At 47.3% G+C, this 13,793-nt stretch overlaps 1 protein-coding gene across 1 annotated transcript; it reads right to left on the reverse strand.

Annotated features, from left to right (window-relative positions):
• Positions 1-6,714: 6,714 nt before the first annotated feature.
• On the reverse strand, positions 6,715-12,029 carry LOC131269507 (BTB/POZ domain-containing protein KCTD8). The gene is made up of 2 exons (XM_058271904.1): positions 11,248-12,029; positions 6,715-6,950 (listed from the first exon to the last, which is right to left on the reverse strand). The coding sequence occupies exon 1, from the start codon at positions 12,006-12,008 to the stop codon at positions 11,313-11,315; it is 696 nt and encodes a 231-aa protein (XP_058127887.1). The 5' UTR covers positions 12,009-12,029; the 3' UTR covers positions 6,715-6,950; positions 11,248-11,312.
• Positions 12,030-13,793: the final 1,764 nt, after the last annotated feature.

Consider the following 13,793-nt stretch of genomic DNA (forward strand, 5'->3'; position numbering starts at 1 on the left):
CTGTCAAAACTCCGTCCAAAAAGTAAACAAGAATTAAGTCCACGTCGTTTCGTAAACGCGCGGAGCTTTGACGCGTCGTTTTGTAGCGTTGCCTCGAGGCGGTATGGAGGTTTTTCGCTGTTCCAATGTGTTGTTTACTTTTTATATGAAAGTTTGACAGGTCGAGTAAGTTGAGATCACGTCTTTATCTCATGATGACCTTAAATATCCTTTACGTTTCAATATCCGTTTCATTGGTTTAACATTTTTCCATTTACTAATTTCTAAAATTAACTATAATCGTAGAGGACTTTTAAAAGGTAACCATGTATATTCGTTCTTTGCTAAACCGGTCAACTTAGTTGAACATTTCAAACCAGTTCTATCGCTAGCTCCCATTTGTTCTCCACCTTACTCTCGGTGTGTGTGTGTGTTTGGATGTGATGTGCTGTTTTGTTTTTTGCTGGCAGCAGCTGTGTCAAGACCTGGTGGATGTCACAGGCCGCATTTATGTTCCGGTTCGCGCAGCGTACGGCCTGCACCTCGATGTCATATGTCTGTTCGGTGGACCGTTGCCGCGAACCTTTCCGAGGAGATTCAGCCGCTCGCATCGACAAGGACCTATTGTCATCAGCATGTTAGTGACCCGACGACGCTCCAACCCCGTTGCCCTCCAGGGTCCGTTGCATCGTGGGTAATAAATAAGAGCTCACCTTTCGGGACGAGCGGCACACCAGGCTGCTGCCGTGATACTCGATCCCCCCCCCTCGGTGCCCACTTTCGAGGACCACTTTGTCAGTCATGCCCCATTCGGTGCTGTCGCTCCATGGACATATATGAGTGTTCATGTGTGTGTGTGTGTGTGTGTGCGCTTTGGTTTGATGATGCGATGGGAAAATTCGATGTACTCGTTCGCATATATGTCAGACCGTGCCCGTGGAGCTGTCATGTTTGATGAGCTCCTGATGAGGTTCCGCCGTGACAGGAAGTCCCCGCAGACCCAAAGTTCCTCCCTCCGGTGGGCTAACTTCATCTGTACGTTTCAGGCCCACCTCCTACACTCCTGACTCTTCTGCTCTCTCTCTCTCTCTCTCTCTCTCTCTCTCTCTCTCTCTTTCCTTTTGATATCTCCCTTTCCCTTTCGCATTGTTCACTCCAACCAACCATCGTTTCGCGAACGTGTGACGACCGAAAGCATTCCAGCTCCAAACGACGGCTTGCTCATTTCCATGCAAATTGAAGAAGTCGTTCGCTCGGAGCGTGCGCTTGTGTGCGTAGCCTGTGGTACATCACATATTGGCTTTGCGGTAGGGATAGTGCCTCAAACTCCTTCCAAACCAGACCCCCAAACTGGTTCGTTAAGAAATATCGAAAAAGAATCATCGACAGAGGACCATCCTGGGAAGTGCAATTCGAAGGGTTTGGTAACTTTTTTTTCTGTAAAATACTCATTGTAACGAAAGGAAAGTCGGATGTGGTAAACAGGCGTGGCAAACTCGTGATCGGAATGGAGCTATATAGATTGAGCGTAGCTTCCAAGATTTAGCTGAGCCTTAAAGAGGATTACAAACTCTCGTCAAACGGTTAAGTTAGTTAGGTGACGCATTGACGTTGTCGTTGTAAGAGGTTACGGTTCGAATCCCAAATGAGACGGGACCATCACCTGTACGAGAGGGCCGACCATCCTCGTACGACTTACCGATAGACGCTCGCCCTTTGCATAAACCATGACAGCTGGTTGCGTTTCGATAAAGGAGACCGGTTCCACCGAGCTGCCTGAAGACGCCTGTTGCTCGCCTGTTGGTAGCAAACCGCTTCCCTCAACGTCCTGTTGCGCGTGCATCCCTGTTTCCGGCACGATGCTGTCAGATGGCTCAGATTCGGATGATTAATGAGTTGTTCGGCGGCGAGGGCTCGTTCCGCCGTCGGATTGAGAGCTCGAAAAAGTTAATGCACCGCGTATGGGATTTCGGACTGTTCTTTCGTTGCTTTCCCACCACACATACACGCACACACAAACACAAACACCCCTCTTTCGCACTTCCCAAACAACTAAAAGACATTTTTTTCCGTGGTTTTGTTTTGTTTTTATTTTTACCTGGTTCGAGATCTTTTCACTTCACCCAGTTCAGCCTACAGTTCGTTCCATTTTCCATTGGTTGATTTATTTATCGTGCGCTTGTTTTTTTCGCTTCTCACTTTGTTTCATCATCTCCATGTCCGGTTAGAATCTTCTTGCACATCGTACTCATTTCGGGTTGTTTTAGAAACACCCGGGGTTCCATTCCGATCGTCGTGTTTCCCAAAACGCATTCCAATCCACTTCCACCGCGAAACACAACATTTGCGCTTCATACACTCGTTCCGTTTCGCTTACCGGTGCTTTTCCGTGCCGTTTTCCCATCGTCGGCCACTGATTTACCATTCTTTTCCTTTGCTTTCGCTTTGCCTGCTTGGTTTTTGGTTTATAACTTGCATTACCCACCCTTAACTTACGTCTGGTTAGAGATATATTTCAATGATCATTTTGTTTGAGTTTTCTTTCTTTTGTCATTTATTATATTTATGTTATAATTATTATTACCTCTAATATTATTATTCTCATGCATGTTGCATTTTTCTTTCTCACTACTAAGTTCTGGATTTGTTGGGATTTCTTATCGGTAAATTTTTAAATTTTTTTTCTCTTCCCTTTCACCCATCGTTACTACCGTCGCTCGTTCTCGTTCAGCACACCCTTCCGTGTGGCGGATACCGTTTTATTGTGACAAGTATAATTTTGTCTTACCATTACCATTTAATAGTAGCACTGGTAGTTTATTAGTTGTAGTTGTAGTAGTGGTAGTAGTAGTTATATGTGAAGTACCATCTGCCGCAGCATCATCATCGTCATCATCGTCATCTTGATCGCCTTTCGGTTGATTTCTTTCGAAATTTTTTTCACACATAACCCCGCGTTTTTTTCCATTCGAGTTTTCACCACCCCACGAATTTTCCTTCCCCCCCCGCCATTTTCTCTTTCTTCGAATCGTGGTGTAATTAAACTGTTTCGCTTTTCATGATTTGTTTTGATATCTTGCCGGCATGCCCGGTTTCATCGCGCACGGTGATGCGTTGCGTTCCCACGATTGGGTTTTCCGTGCGTCCCCGCTGAGAGTGGAAAATGCTTCCCGGCTGGGGGCGGGTTTCAACCGTACGTGTGTGGTTTTCACAGTCACACCGGTTTCACACATGGATTGAAGCATTCGGTTGCCCAGCGGGAGACCGTTTGAAAATTTGCTCAAGGCGATCGTTCAAACCTTTCAAAACCAGCAGATGTTGATACGCGGGTCAAAAACAACACTTTTCCTGGTACCGTGCCACGGAGACGTGGTTGCACGTGGTTTCCGAAACCCATTTTCCGAAGAAAGTGGGCTATAAAAATATAACTGTTTACTGCAGCGCAAATTCGGGAGAAGAAAAACCCGCGATCGGATCGAAGATGGCAGATCAAAGCGTACCATCGCCCGCTTTTCCATCGATGCAGATCAAAAGCGAGGGTTTGGGGTATGTTTTTCCACTTGACCGCGAGGACAGCGGGTGTGTAAGTGAACGGGTAGGGCTTTCCTTTCCTCATCGCGCGCGTTCAGTTTTCAATCGATGGTCGGAAAACTATTCTACCAACACTGAGTGGGTTAAAGGGTGGATGGTGGGGGGTAGAGGTGCGAGGGGGAGGGGGGGGGGCTGACAAAAATCCTATCGTTCATAAAACCGATCTCATGTTCTCGCAAAAATCCTTCCAAAGTAAGCGAAGCGTGGCACGGTTTTGCACGATCCGCGATTAAATTTTATATGTTTATGTTTATGTGCCGCCTCCCCCTTTCTTCGCTGGGGTCGCCTCTCCCACGGCCCTCCACGACCAAACCACGACCCGTTTCCATCGGAAAGCCGTAAATAATTCGCTACATTTGACTTCTGCCTTTTCCCGCACCGGTGCCCGTTTTCTCCCTCCCATCGCATCTTTTCATCTTGACGCCGGGCGCTATTTTTATCCGCGCGCGCGAACCGGAGCACATTCGTCTGCTCTTCGTCATAATTCCGCGACTGGTTGCCGTCCCTCCCCCATCTCCCTCGCATCCACATTTTGCTACATCTTCGAGGCGGAACAAATTCACTCCCGAGCGAGCGCACGATCAAAATACGTTCGCTTTTCCCGTGCACTTCCGAAAGTCCGGGCAGCGCACGGAGCGTATCGATTTTTCCGCACCCGTCGTGTTTTCCCGTTTTCCATCTCAGCCCCCCTCCCCCGAGTGCGACTCGCGCAACTGGAAGTTGGTGAATTTTCCGTTCACCGTACACAACAAAAAAAAAACCCCTCGACCCCATTGTGCGACGCAAACATTCCAACGGCGTGTTCCGCTTTTCACCAAACTCCGGCCTTATACTGTGTGCATGTGTTCATTTACTCTTTTCCGTCCCTCGTTTCAGCTTGCTGCATTAATATATCTGCTTGGTATTGTTTTTCACCGGCGAGTTTTCCACGCACGGACTTTTTCTTTCTTCGGGTACTGCCCGAAAACTGAACAACACTCCTTCGTATTGGTGATGCTTTGGTTGGCTTTTGCTTTCCTCATTCCTCGTGTTCCCCGTGTTTTAAGTTTTTTGATATTATTATTAGTTTCCTTTTTAAATAGATTCATACATTGATAATGGGTTGTTGCTTTTTCCTTCTATTGTGGTTGGTTTTGCTTGTTTCCGCAGGTTTTGCTCCACCGCTCTACCGCTCTACTACACTATGTTTATTCATCTTTAAGCTTAATTTCTTGTTTCTATCTCACTGTGGTTGTTTTTTTCTTCATAATCTTAAAGTTTTTATCTTGTGCTCCCACTGGTTGACTTTTTTTTTCTTCTTTATTTTTTTTTAAACGGCTGCAAGTTGATTCTTTCTTACGTTTTCTTTTTTCGATTCCTTTAAATTCTAGATACTTCTTAATCATGACTGCTTTTTTGCTACCCGCTTCTACCCGCTTCAAGTATGTTTTTTTTTCTTAAATGTGTTTGTTTCGTTTCCGTGTCATCAACATCGTGTCGTCCTGTTTCCTGTGTGTTTGTGTGGATGTTTGTGTGTTCGTGTGTTTATGAAATGGTAAAAAGTTATGGAGTGTCCATTCCCTTTTTACTAACACACTTTTTTCTCTCACTAGTGGTGCCGGTGTGCTACGGTTTTGGCCATAAACTTGTCATTACTTGACAGTTGTGTCCTCCCCCCCTGGGTTGGCGACACCACTTTCCAAAACCCCGCTTCCTTCGGCGGACGTGTTATTGCGTCGTGTCGATATCGTCGTTCGTCGGCGTCGTCATTGGAAATACATTAATCTCACCGAGCCATTTGTGCGCTCCGTCCGGTATGGATGTTCGGTCTCGTGTCTATATGTTTGTAGGGGGTGGGCATTGTGCCGCTACCAGCAGCACTTAGGACGATTGAGCGGAGCAGACGTGATGTGTACATCTTCATAAAAATCTACCGGGTGATGGCATCGGCTTATGAGAGGCCTACGCTACATGACGTTGCTACTGTCAGGCAACCGATTGGTGGCCTATGAAAAATTGCATTATCAGCCAGTCCATCCCTCAATTGGTAAACATGGATTACAATTCACCTAAATGTGCAAAATATTGTGTCGATTCTGCAAAAAACAAGTATCCTGTATTAAATACTAGCTGAACCTTGGGTTTAGCATTGAGTGATACAACTTTCATAATGTGTATCTCCAATAAACAGATTGGTTTACAGAAAAGTTTTCGTAAATTTTCATCTATAACGTCAACTCCTGTTCACACAGAGTGAATTATTGAAGGTTTTTGGGAAGAATTGTCAAGCGGAGTGTGAACCAATATACCAATTGATTGAATTAATTAAACACTTTGTCCATGGATGCTTGCTTCTTGCTTGCTGAGTTTAAAGTATCTCTGGGACATGAATATCGTGATGTGGAATAAATTCGCCTTTTGTTTTACATTTTACTTTCCTTCTGTGTTTTATAATTATTCAATCGCTTTCATTACTTCCTTCGAGCTTTTCCTTTGCAGTTTTCCTAGCCTGGAAAATCCCAAACCGTGCGCCTATGTCCACATCGGCGGGAAGAAAAATAATTAACAATCACCCTTGACAAATTGTTGCCAACATCGTCATACTTCCATCTGGTATGCTGGTTTGGTTATGTTTTCTAATGATTGATGACATGTCGATTGTTCCCTTTACCGGGGGTTCTAATTGTGTGCGTGTTTTTCCGCTTGCTTTCTTGCGTTTCTCTGCGCTGTAACTGTTTTGTATTTTTGTGTGGGAAAACTCATGAAAACTCCCACACCATTCACGTCCACGTATTCCGGTTCGATCGGTGTAAAGAGACCGTTGTCCAGCGAACGGTTTGTCTAGTGTTTGGTGCTGCTCCTAATTGTCGGTGGGTTTCGGGCCAGCAAATGATTGTTTTTTTCCCCGATTGGTACTTTGTGCGGCTTCGGATTCTCGTCAGTCGACTACAAACTGTTTGGTATTGGTATTTGCATAAAGGTGGGGGGGAAATAGTACGTACTAGCCTGGTTATTGGTGGGAGTTGGGTGAGCTTGTTGTTCGCTAGCCCGGTGGTTGTTTTTGTTCGAACGCAAAAATCCTCCCTACCCTCCGGCGTGTGGCCGGAACCCATCTGCCATCTGCGAGAAATATGCTTCCTCCTTCGCCTTCTAGCTTCGGGCGCCCGAGATCAATTCAAGTGGGACCAACTTTAAGGGGCTGCAAAAGTTCGAATCGTCAAATTCACCTCGATCGCACGCCTTCGCTCGCTCGCGTTCGCTTGCCAACGTTGGGGCCGGGGGTCGGGGGTCGGAAGGAAAGGAAGGCCATCCAAGGCTTGCATCTGCGTTTGCCTCCGGGCGCTCGGTTGGCCTGCATCGTCCTGGTTGTGTCCGTTCGTGTCCTGAGTCCGGGAGAGTGTCTGCCTGTAACAAATAGGAATAGCGAGAAAAAAGGGATGTCAAACAGTTTGTTAATGATGCTCAAATGATAGTTTGATGTTGAGGGAACGAGGTTCACTCCGGGGGAGGAAACTGAACAACGGACAAAATAAAGAAATGAAAAACACGAACAAGCGACAACAGCTTAAGGGAGCGAATTGATTGTTAGATGATGATCGAACCTGAAGAGGAAACAAGGGAACAGCTTAGTGGATGACAGCTAAAAACGAAAAGCTAAAACATTTATCAGAAACCCCCCTTCTCCCTCTCCCCTTCCTCCACCCGAAAAAAGGGCTCGAATGTATCAAACACCGGGGGGGGAGGAAACCGAGTTTCGGCTGGAAAACGGTTCGACTCAATCATTCGACCGAACGTAAGCGTTCATTTTTCATCCGTATTGCGTCGGTACCCTTTTTTCTTCTCTCTATTTTTCTCTCCCCCCCCACCACAAAGGCACAGTTTTTCAAAATGTCTTCCCTTTTCGGCCTGGGATTAACAACCCGGGCGAGTTTGTGCCCGGTGAAAAGAAAAAAACAACAGCCGGGACCTTTTTATCTTCCATTACTGCAAATGAACGACGGAGGAGGAGCGGGTTGTTTGGTGGGTGGTGCGGCGCAGGGTTGATGGGGTTAGTCACCAGAGCTTATGGGAGGGGTGTGGCGAAACAGGAAAAGTCGACCGTGACCTTAATTTTCAACTATAATGATGGTGACCTCGGGGTCTTCGTTGGGGTTTTTCCTTCCCTTCTCTTGGACGCCGAAGGAAGGGGGGAGAGCTGTGGTGGTGATTTTTCAACGCTTTTCAAGTAAATCTTCCTGCATGAATAGATGCCTGGAGGGGGAGTGGTATATGAAAGGGAAGGTAGGAAAAAAGAGAAACACAATGAAAAAAAAAATGGCGGTTCATAGCATCCTCACATTAAAACCAGAGCACACGTTCAGCAGTAAACAGCATATGTGTGTTTGTGTGTATTTTGTATAGTTCATGGAAATCGGTTACTGCAAAAATCTATATTAAAAACAGCTCCCCCGAGGGTATGCATCCGTCAGTGTGAACCACTGTGCAGCACACTTGCTCCCTTTTTTTTTATTTCCCTTAAATCATCTCTGTTGAAGATTAAGTTGGGCACAATCGAGGGACAAGCTTTTCCGTACCCAAACCTAAAACCAGAAAAGGAAATGAAAAGCCTCGCAGCATCGAGTGACGTTTCTTACTCCGATATTTATAGCAAGTACTCTGAATTCTGGACAAACTTATTAGAAAAATGCTCGAAGGTTAATTGTTATTTGCTGTTTTGTTTTTACTTCATCTCTTGATACAATAGCAATGATGTTTTGACGACAAACTGTTCCTTATGCAATGTTGTACTCTTATTTCTGAACAAAATTCATTCGAAATGCACTCGAAGTTCATTTGTTATTTGTTGTATGTTTATTTTTTGAGTATGTTGTTTAACAACAACGCTTTTTATACAACAAATAGTTCCTTTTGCAATGTTTTACTTCTAAAAGTATTTGTAAATAGGAACGGCAAACTGGATCAGATTCACTTGCGCGTCTTTAATATCGTCCATGATTACGTTGACAAACAACTAAAAAAAAGTTATCCTCTATTTGTATTTGCTATTTTGTTTGGAATACCAATTAAAACACACTTTCTTTCTTGTTTTGCATTGCAGAATATCTAAACTTACGAACGATAGCAGAAGATCTAACCATTAAATGAGAATGTGTTACACTTGAGCACATTTACCGAAGGTGTGAGACAGTTGAATGTAGAAAATAAATTAGAGGAGTTTTGATATCCAAAGTGAACGAAACGAAAGCTGAAACAATAGAAACAAGCAAGTTAGAAACGAAAACTGAAACAATATAAGCAGTGGAACTATGGAGAAGTTAACTCACGCGTAAAAGAAGACAAATTAAAAAGTTGTTTTAAAGTAACTTGAGATGGAAAAAGTGATGGAGCGCGTAAGAGAAAGGAAACCACCGCGAAGGGGAGACACAAACATGTGAAATCGATTATCCTTGTGGGAAGTACCGTGCTGGCCTCGATTCTTTCGTTTGTATGCCTTAGCCCTTGCCTTTGCGATGTTTTATTGCATCTACTGCAACGTTTCGTTGCTTTATCAGTCCATGATGCGAGCATCGGATTCGCTTCCCACTACCGAGGAGGCTGTTTCGGGTCGAAAATCTCAGCTTATACTCCTCCTTTCCCTCCCTCCCCCCTATGTCCTCCCAGGCCGGAAACGTGGATGGTGGTGGAGTAATGGGGCGCATGGAGTGTCGAAGGAATGGAGGCAGAAAACATGAAAATACGGCGGGAGAGAAAAGTTTCGGGCCTGAAGATGCCGAGGTCGACGGTTCCCGGCTGGTGGGGAATTATTTCCGGCAACTTTCCTTTCGCCCGGCCTCTCCATTACTTTGCGATCGTCTTCACCCTACACCTCCCCCCCTCCCCACACTCTAACCCTCAGAAAGCGTAAGGCGTGCCAAGGGTCAACCGCCTGCGGAAGCCAACGGCCATCGAGTGCGCGTGCCCACTAGGCCTCCACTCCAGCGCCCGAACGTCAGATTTTGGCAGGCAACTCGATGGGGATGGTGGTGGGGGTGGGTTGGTGCCGGGGGCGGCAACGAGCAAACGGATGGTGGCGACCATAGCCATTTCCATTATTCATTCATTCGGTTCGGGTGTGCGCGCATCAAATTCGCATTTCCAGGGCGAGGGTGGATTGTGATCTCGGTTGAGTTTCGTCTTGCTTTCCTCGTTTGGTTGCGCTGTTTTCCTCCCCGGGTTTTTTTTTGCTTTCCCTCCTTTCGCGCTTTCGTTTTCGGTTTAGTTTTGCCTGACTTGAAGGTTGAATTCAATTTTCGCTGATGCTGCCATTTCGGAGTAATATCTTCACATTCTACGTACGTTTTGCATAACGTGTTTTCACATAGCTGTGCATCTCGCTGTTCGATTTTGTTGGTTTTTATTCTTTTCATAGACAGAAAGTTGTAAAATAATCTGTTTGAAATGTTAATTGGAAAGTTAAAGTTACTTTAAAATCCCGCTTATAAAATTCTACTCTCGAACTACGGGACACCAAGCGTCATTTCAGCAGTGTCTTGTTAAATGTGGCGCGTTCATAACGGTGGTTCAAACTTACACCAAATTATATAAAACTTTGTTTTAAAATAGTTTTATTTTTTTACTCAACTAAACTTCTTGCGATTGCCTTGAAGTTTTTACTGTCAATGAAAAGTTGGACGTATCATTCCAACAATGCTTTCTGTAAATATTTCATATTTTAACTCATTGGTTTGGCTATTACGTTACATGATACCAGATTTCCTTTGCTGATAAAGATTTAGGAAATCAGTAGAAGGTGCTGTCAAAAAAATATGTGGTTTTGAGGGAAATGTTTTGCCTATTTCTTGAAGCAAGACTCAGACTTTTTTTTTTTTTGTTGCGTTTAAAAGCATTTTAGCACACTTTTTAGTACAACAAATTTTGGCGAAATTTGTTTACCAAAATTATTTTACCGCCGGTTTTCGACGACTTACCAAAATCTAAGCATCCCAAGGAATTGGTTCTCATAATTAACATATCTTTTATGTTGTATTTATATATCTTTTTGGGACAACAACTTTTTGGAACTAATGACAGCTGGGGCAATCAGAAAATAAGATACTGCGTGTTAACTGAACGTGCGAAAAGATCCATCTTCGATGATATTATGACAAGCGCGACGTCTATATGGCCGTCTATTTAAAGTTACACAACATCCCCAAAATGGGACTAGGTCTCCTCTCCGAAGAGAGTTTACTGTGACTGAAAGACGGTGTATAATAGATCGGTAGCCGTTCTCTATAAAAACCACAGGGTGCGTCAGTCTCGAGATTCGATCCCATACCTCTGGCGTGGTGTTTCTTCGCGCTACCGCTGCGCTATGGACACTCTCTTGATTGAATGAGAATAGACTGACATTTTATCAGAACTGTGTGGACGATAAAGATGGTCAGACAGGCTTTCTCTACCTAATACTTAAATCGAGACTAAGACTTTTTTCGTGAGGATCGTGAACTCAACCACTTGTTGGAACCGTTTAGGGAGATTAGCGAAGATTAATATTAGTAGACCCTATAGATAAGGTTTCCCTTGGATCCCTGTAGATCAGAGAGAACTCCAGAGAAGGGTTTTAGCCAGTACCAGAACTTCCGCTATGGAAAAACCTAACCGATTTGGATAGGAGATCATGTTGCGTGATGCGAGAGGTTTGGTTGGGAGTCTCACCTCATAGGTTGCAAGGGTGGAAAGGTGGTGCTCCACGGAGGAGGTGTTGGTGCTGCATCGTTCGCTTAGTCGCGCACGAACACGAACTCGTTGTAGTGGTTCCAGCGGTTCTCCTCCGTGTCGACGCCCGGCTTGAGGTTCTCGGAGACCGAGCCAGCCGTGCCGGAGCCGCAGCTGCCGACGAGCCGGAAGCCCTGCTCCTGCAGCATGTCGAACGCCTGCTCGATGAACACGTGCTTGAGGAAGAAGCGGGCCGTGTAGCGGTCGGAGCCGCCGTGGTCCGGGTCGCGCGACTCGTTCAGCGTGTCGCCGAACACCTCCCGGCACAGGGCGACCCGCCCGTGCACGAGCAGGCGCGTGATCTTCCGGAACTTGACGTCGGCCAGGCCGTCGCGGCCGAACTGGAAGCTGCCACGGTAGCCGACGGTGATGCAGCCGGGCGCCATCTTCACCAGCAGCTCCTGCAGCCCGGCCAGCCGGAAGAAGTCGGCCTCCTTGCGCAGCCGGTCGCGCTCGAGGAAGCCCACCGGGAGGGCGTAGCGCACCGGATCTCGCAGGTAGTCCAGCACGTGCCGGAACAGCGACCCGTCGCGATCGATGAAGATGCGGCCTCGGGAGTCGACGGGCAGGTCGGACGGGGCGCTCACGCCGCCGAACGTCTCCTGCAGCCAGGAGCCCTCCTCCGCCAGCAGCGTCTTCAGGCTGGCAACGTACGGTGTACCGCCGACGTTCAGCTCCACCACCTCCGGAAACGAGCCCATCGCTTTTCGCTTACGCACACTCTAGTACACACACACACACGCGAGCACGGGCACACACACACACGGGGAACTCCGGTCCGGGGGGAGATGCGGGTCTGCGACGTCTCTGTTGTTTGGATCTCGACCTTCGGTTGATTGTAACGTTTGATGCGTGGCTCAGACAGGTCACGGTACGCGATCGTTGATTGGGTACGGGCGCATGGGCAAACTCCTCCTAAGAAAGCCCTCTCTGGTCGCGATGCTCTAGACTTTCAAGGCTTTCGGATGACAGGGTCTGCGCAACCGGAACTTCCGGAAGCCTGTTGAACGGGCACCACACTCGACCTCCCTTTTCGATCTTCCCGGGTAGGGTTGAGTGGGTGGAGGGGGGGAGTGGTAAGCCTCACACTACTAATCACACCCACACCCACACGCACGCACACACACACACCTACACACGCACACAAGCCAGCGTTACACAGGCGAGGTTTCGTTGGAGTAGGCAGCAGCAGGCAGTCGATCTCCTTCCGTTTTGGTGCGCGCAGTGTTAACACGCAGCTGTACAGTGTATCGCCACGCCACGTTAACACGTCCAGACTCGCACCCGTACGCGACTGAAATGAGATCGGGAAATACGTGAGCACCAGCGCCAACCCGACCGTCGTCGTCGTCGTCGTCGTCGTCGGCAGCGCAATCGTGCAACGCGCCAGCTGCCCTCCGGTTGTTGATAGTCATCGAAGGCGGGAAGATAGCCCGCCCGCCAGGATGTAGCAGACAGGAGATGGTTCAGCCAGGGGGAGGGGGGGGGGGATGGTTTCCGGCTCGGGTTGGGACGCGCGAGACAACGCTTTTCCCGAGCGCAACAAATCCGACGCCAGTCCTCGCCTTCTGCGAGAGCGACCCATTGGCGTTTGGAGAGGCGCTGCAGATGCTGCCGATGAGGCGGACTCTCCAGGACTCGCAGGACTCAGGAGTTTTCACATTTTCACACACATTTTCCGGAGCGTTCAAAACTGTTTTACTTTACTGCTCGGAAAGCATCATGTCACGAGATGAACGCTCTCCACAGGACATTGCCATCATTTTATCTCTCTTTCTCTTTTTTAAAATCTTCTCTCTCTCTCTCTCTCTCTCTCTCTCTCTCTCTCTCTCTCCACCACTGCCTACCCTTTTCATTCGCGTCGAGCTTTGGTACGTGCAGTGAGCCTGATAGTATGCAATCGCGTTGAAGCTGGTTTGGGATTTTTCTGGGCCCCGTTTTCGTGCTACCCCCGATGACGTTGTGGAGAGTTTTCCACGACCTTCGGCTCTGTTTCCTCTCGCCCCTCCCCCGTCTCTCACGCTCGGCTCTCATTTCGGCTCGGCGCTCGGGAAGCTGTTACACGAGGAACGTGCATCGAATCGAATTTGTCGACGTGTAGAGGCAGCTTGTGTGAAATATGGTGTAACAAATTTTTAACACGCTCCCCGCGGTGAGCGTGCGAGAGTGAGAGAGAGAGAGAGAGAGAGAGCCAGGAAGAGTGGGTGGAGGAGAGGGGGATGAAGTCCTAAATTGAAGGGAAAAAAGGGAGCTCGCATCCTGTAGCAAGCAGAGACGGCTCCAAGGTACAGGATTTCCCATTCCGCCCCCGGAAATGGCAAGACGCAAAAGGAAAAACCTGAATGGAGAAGGCGAAAATCACGAATGCATGCACGCACGCGGTGGTACTGGTTTTTCCTCCGCACTTGATGGTTGACGTGCGAATTTCGATTTCGGAGTGGCGGGCGGTTTGAGTTGCAAAGGTTTTTCCAACGTCCCCCCCCACA

This window comes from Anopheles coustani, chromosome X (assembly GCF_943734705.1).
Source record: "Anopheles coustani chromosome X, idAnoCousDA_361_x.2, whole genome shotgun sequence".
Classification (NCBI taxonomy): domain Eukaryota; kingdom Metazoa; phylum Arthropoda; class Insecta; order Diptera; family Culicidae; genus Anopheles; species Anopheles coustani.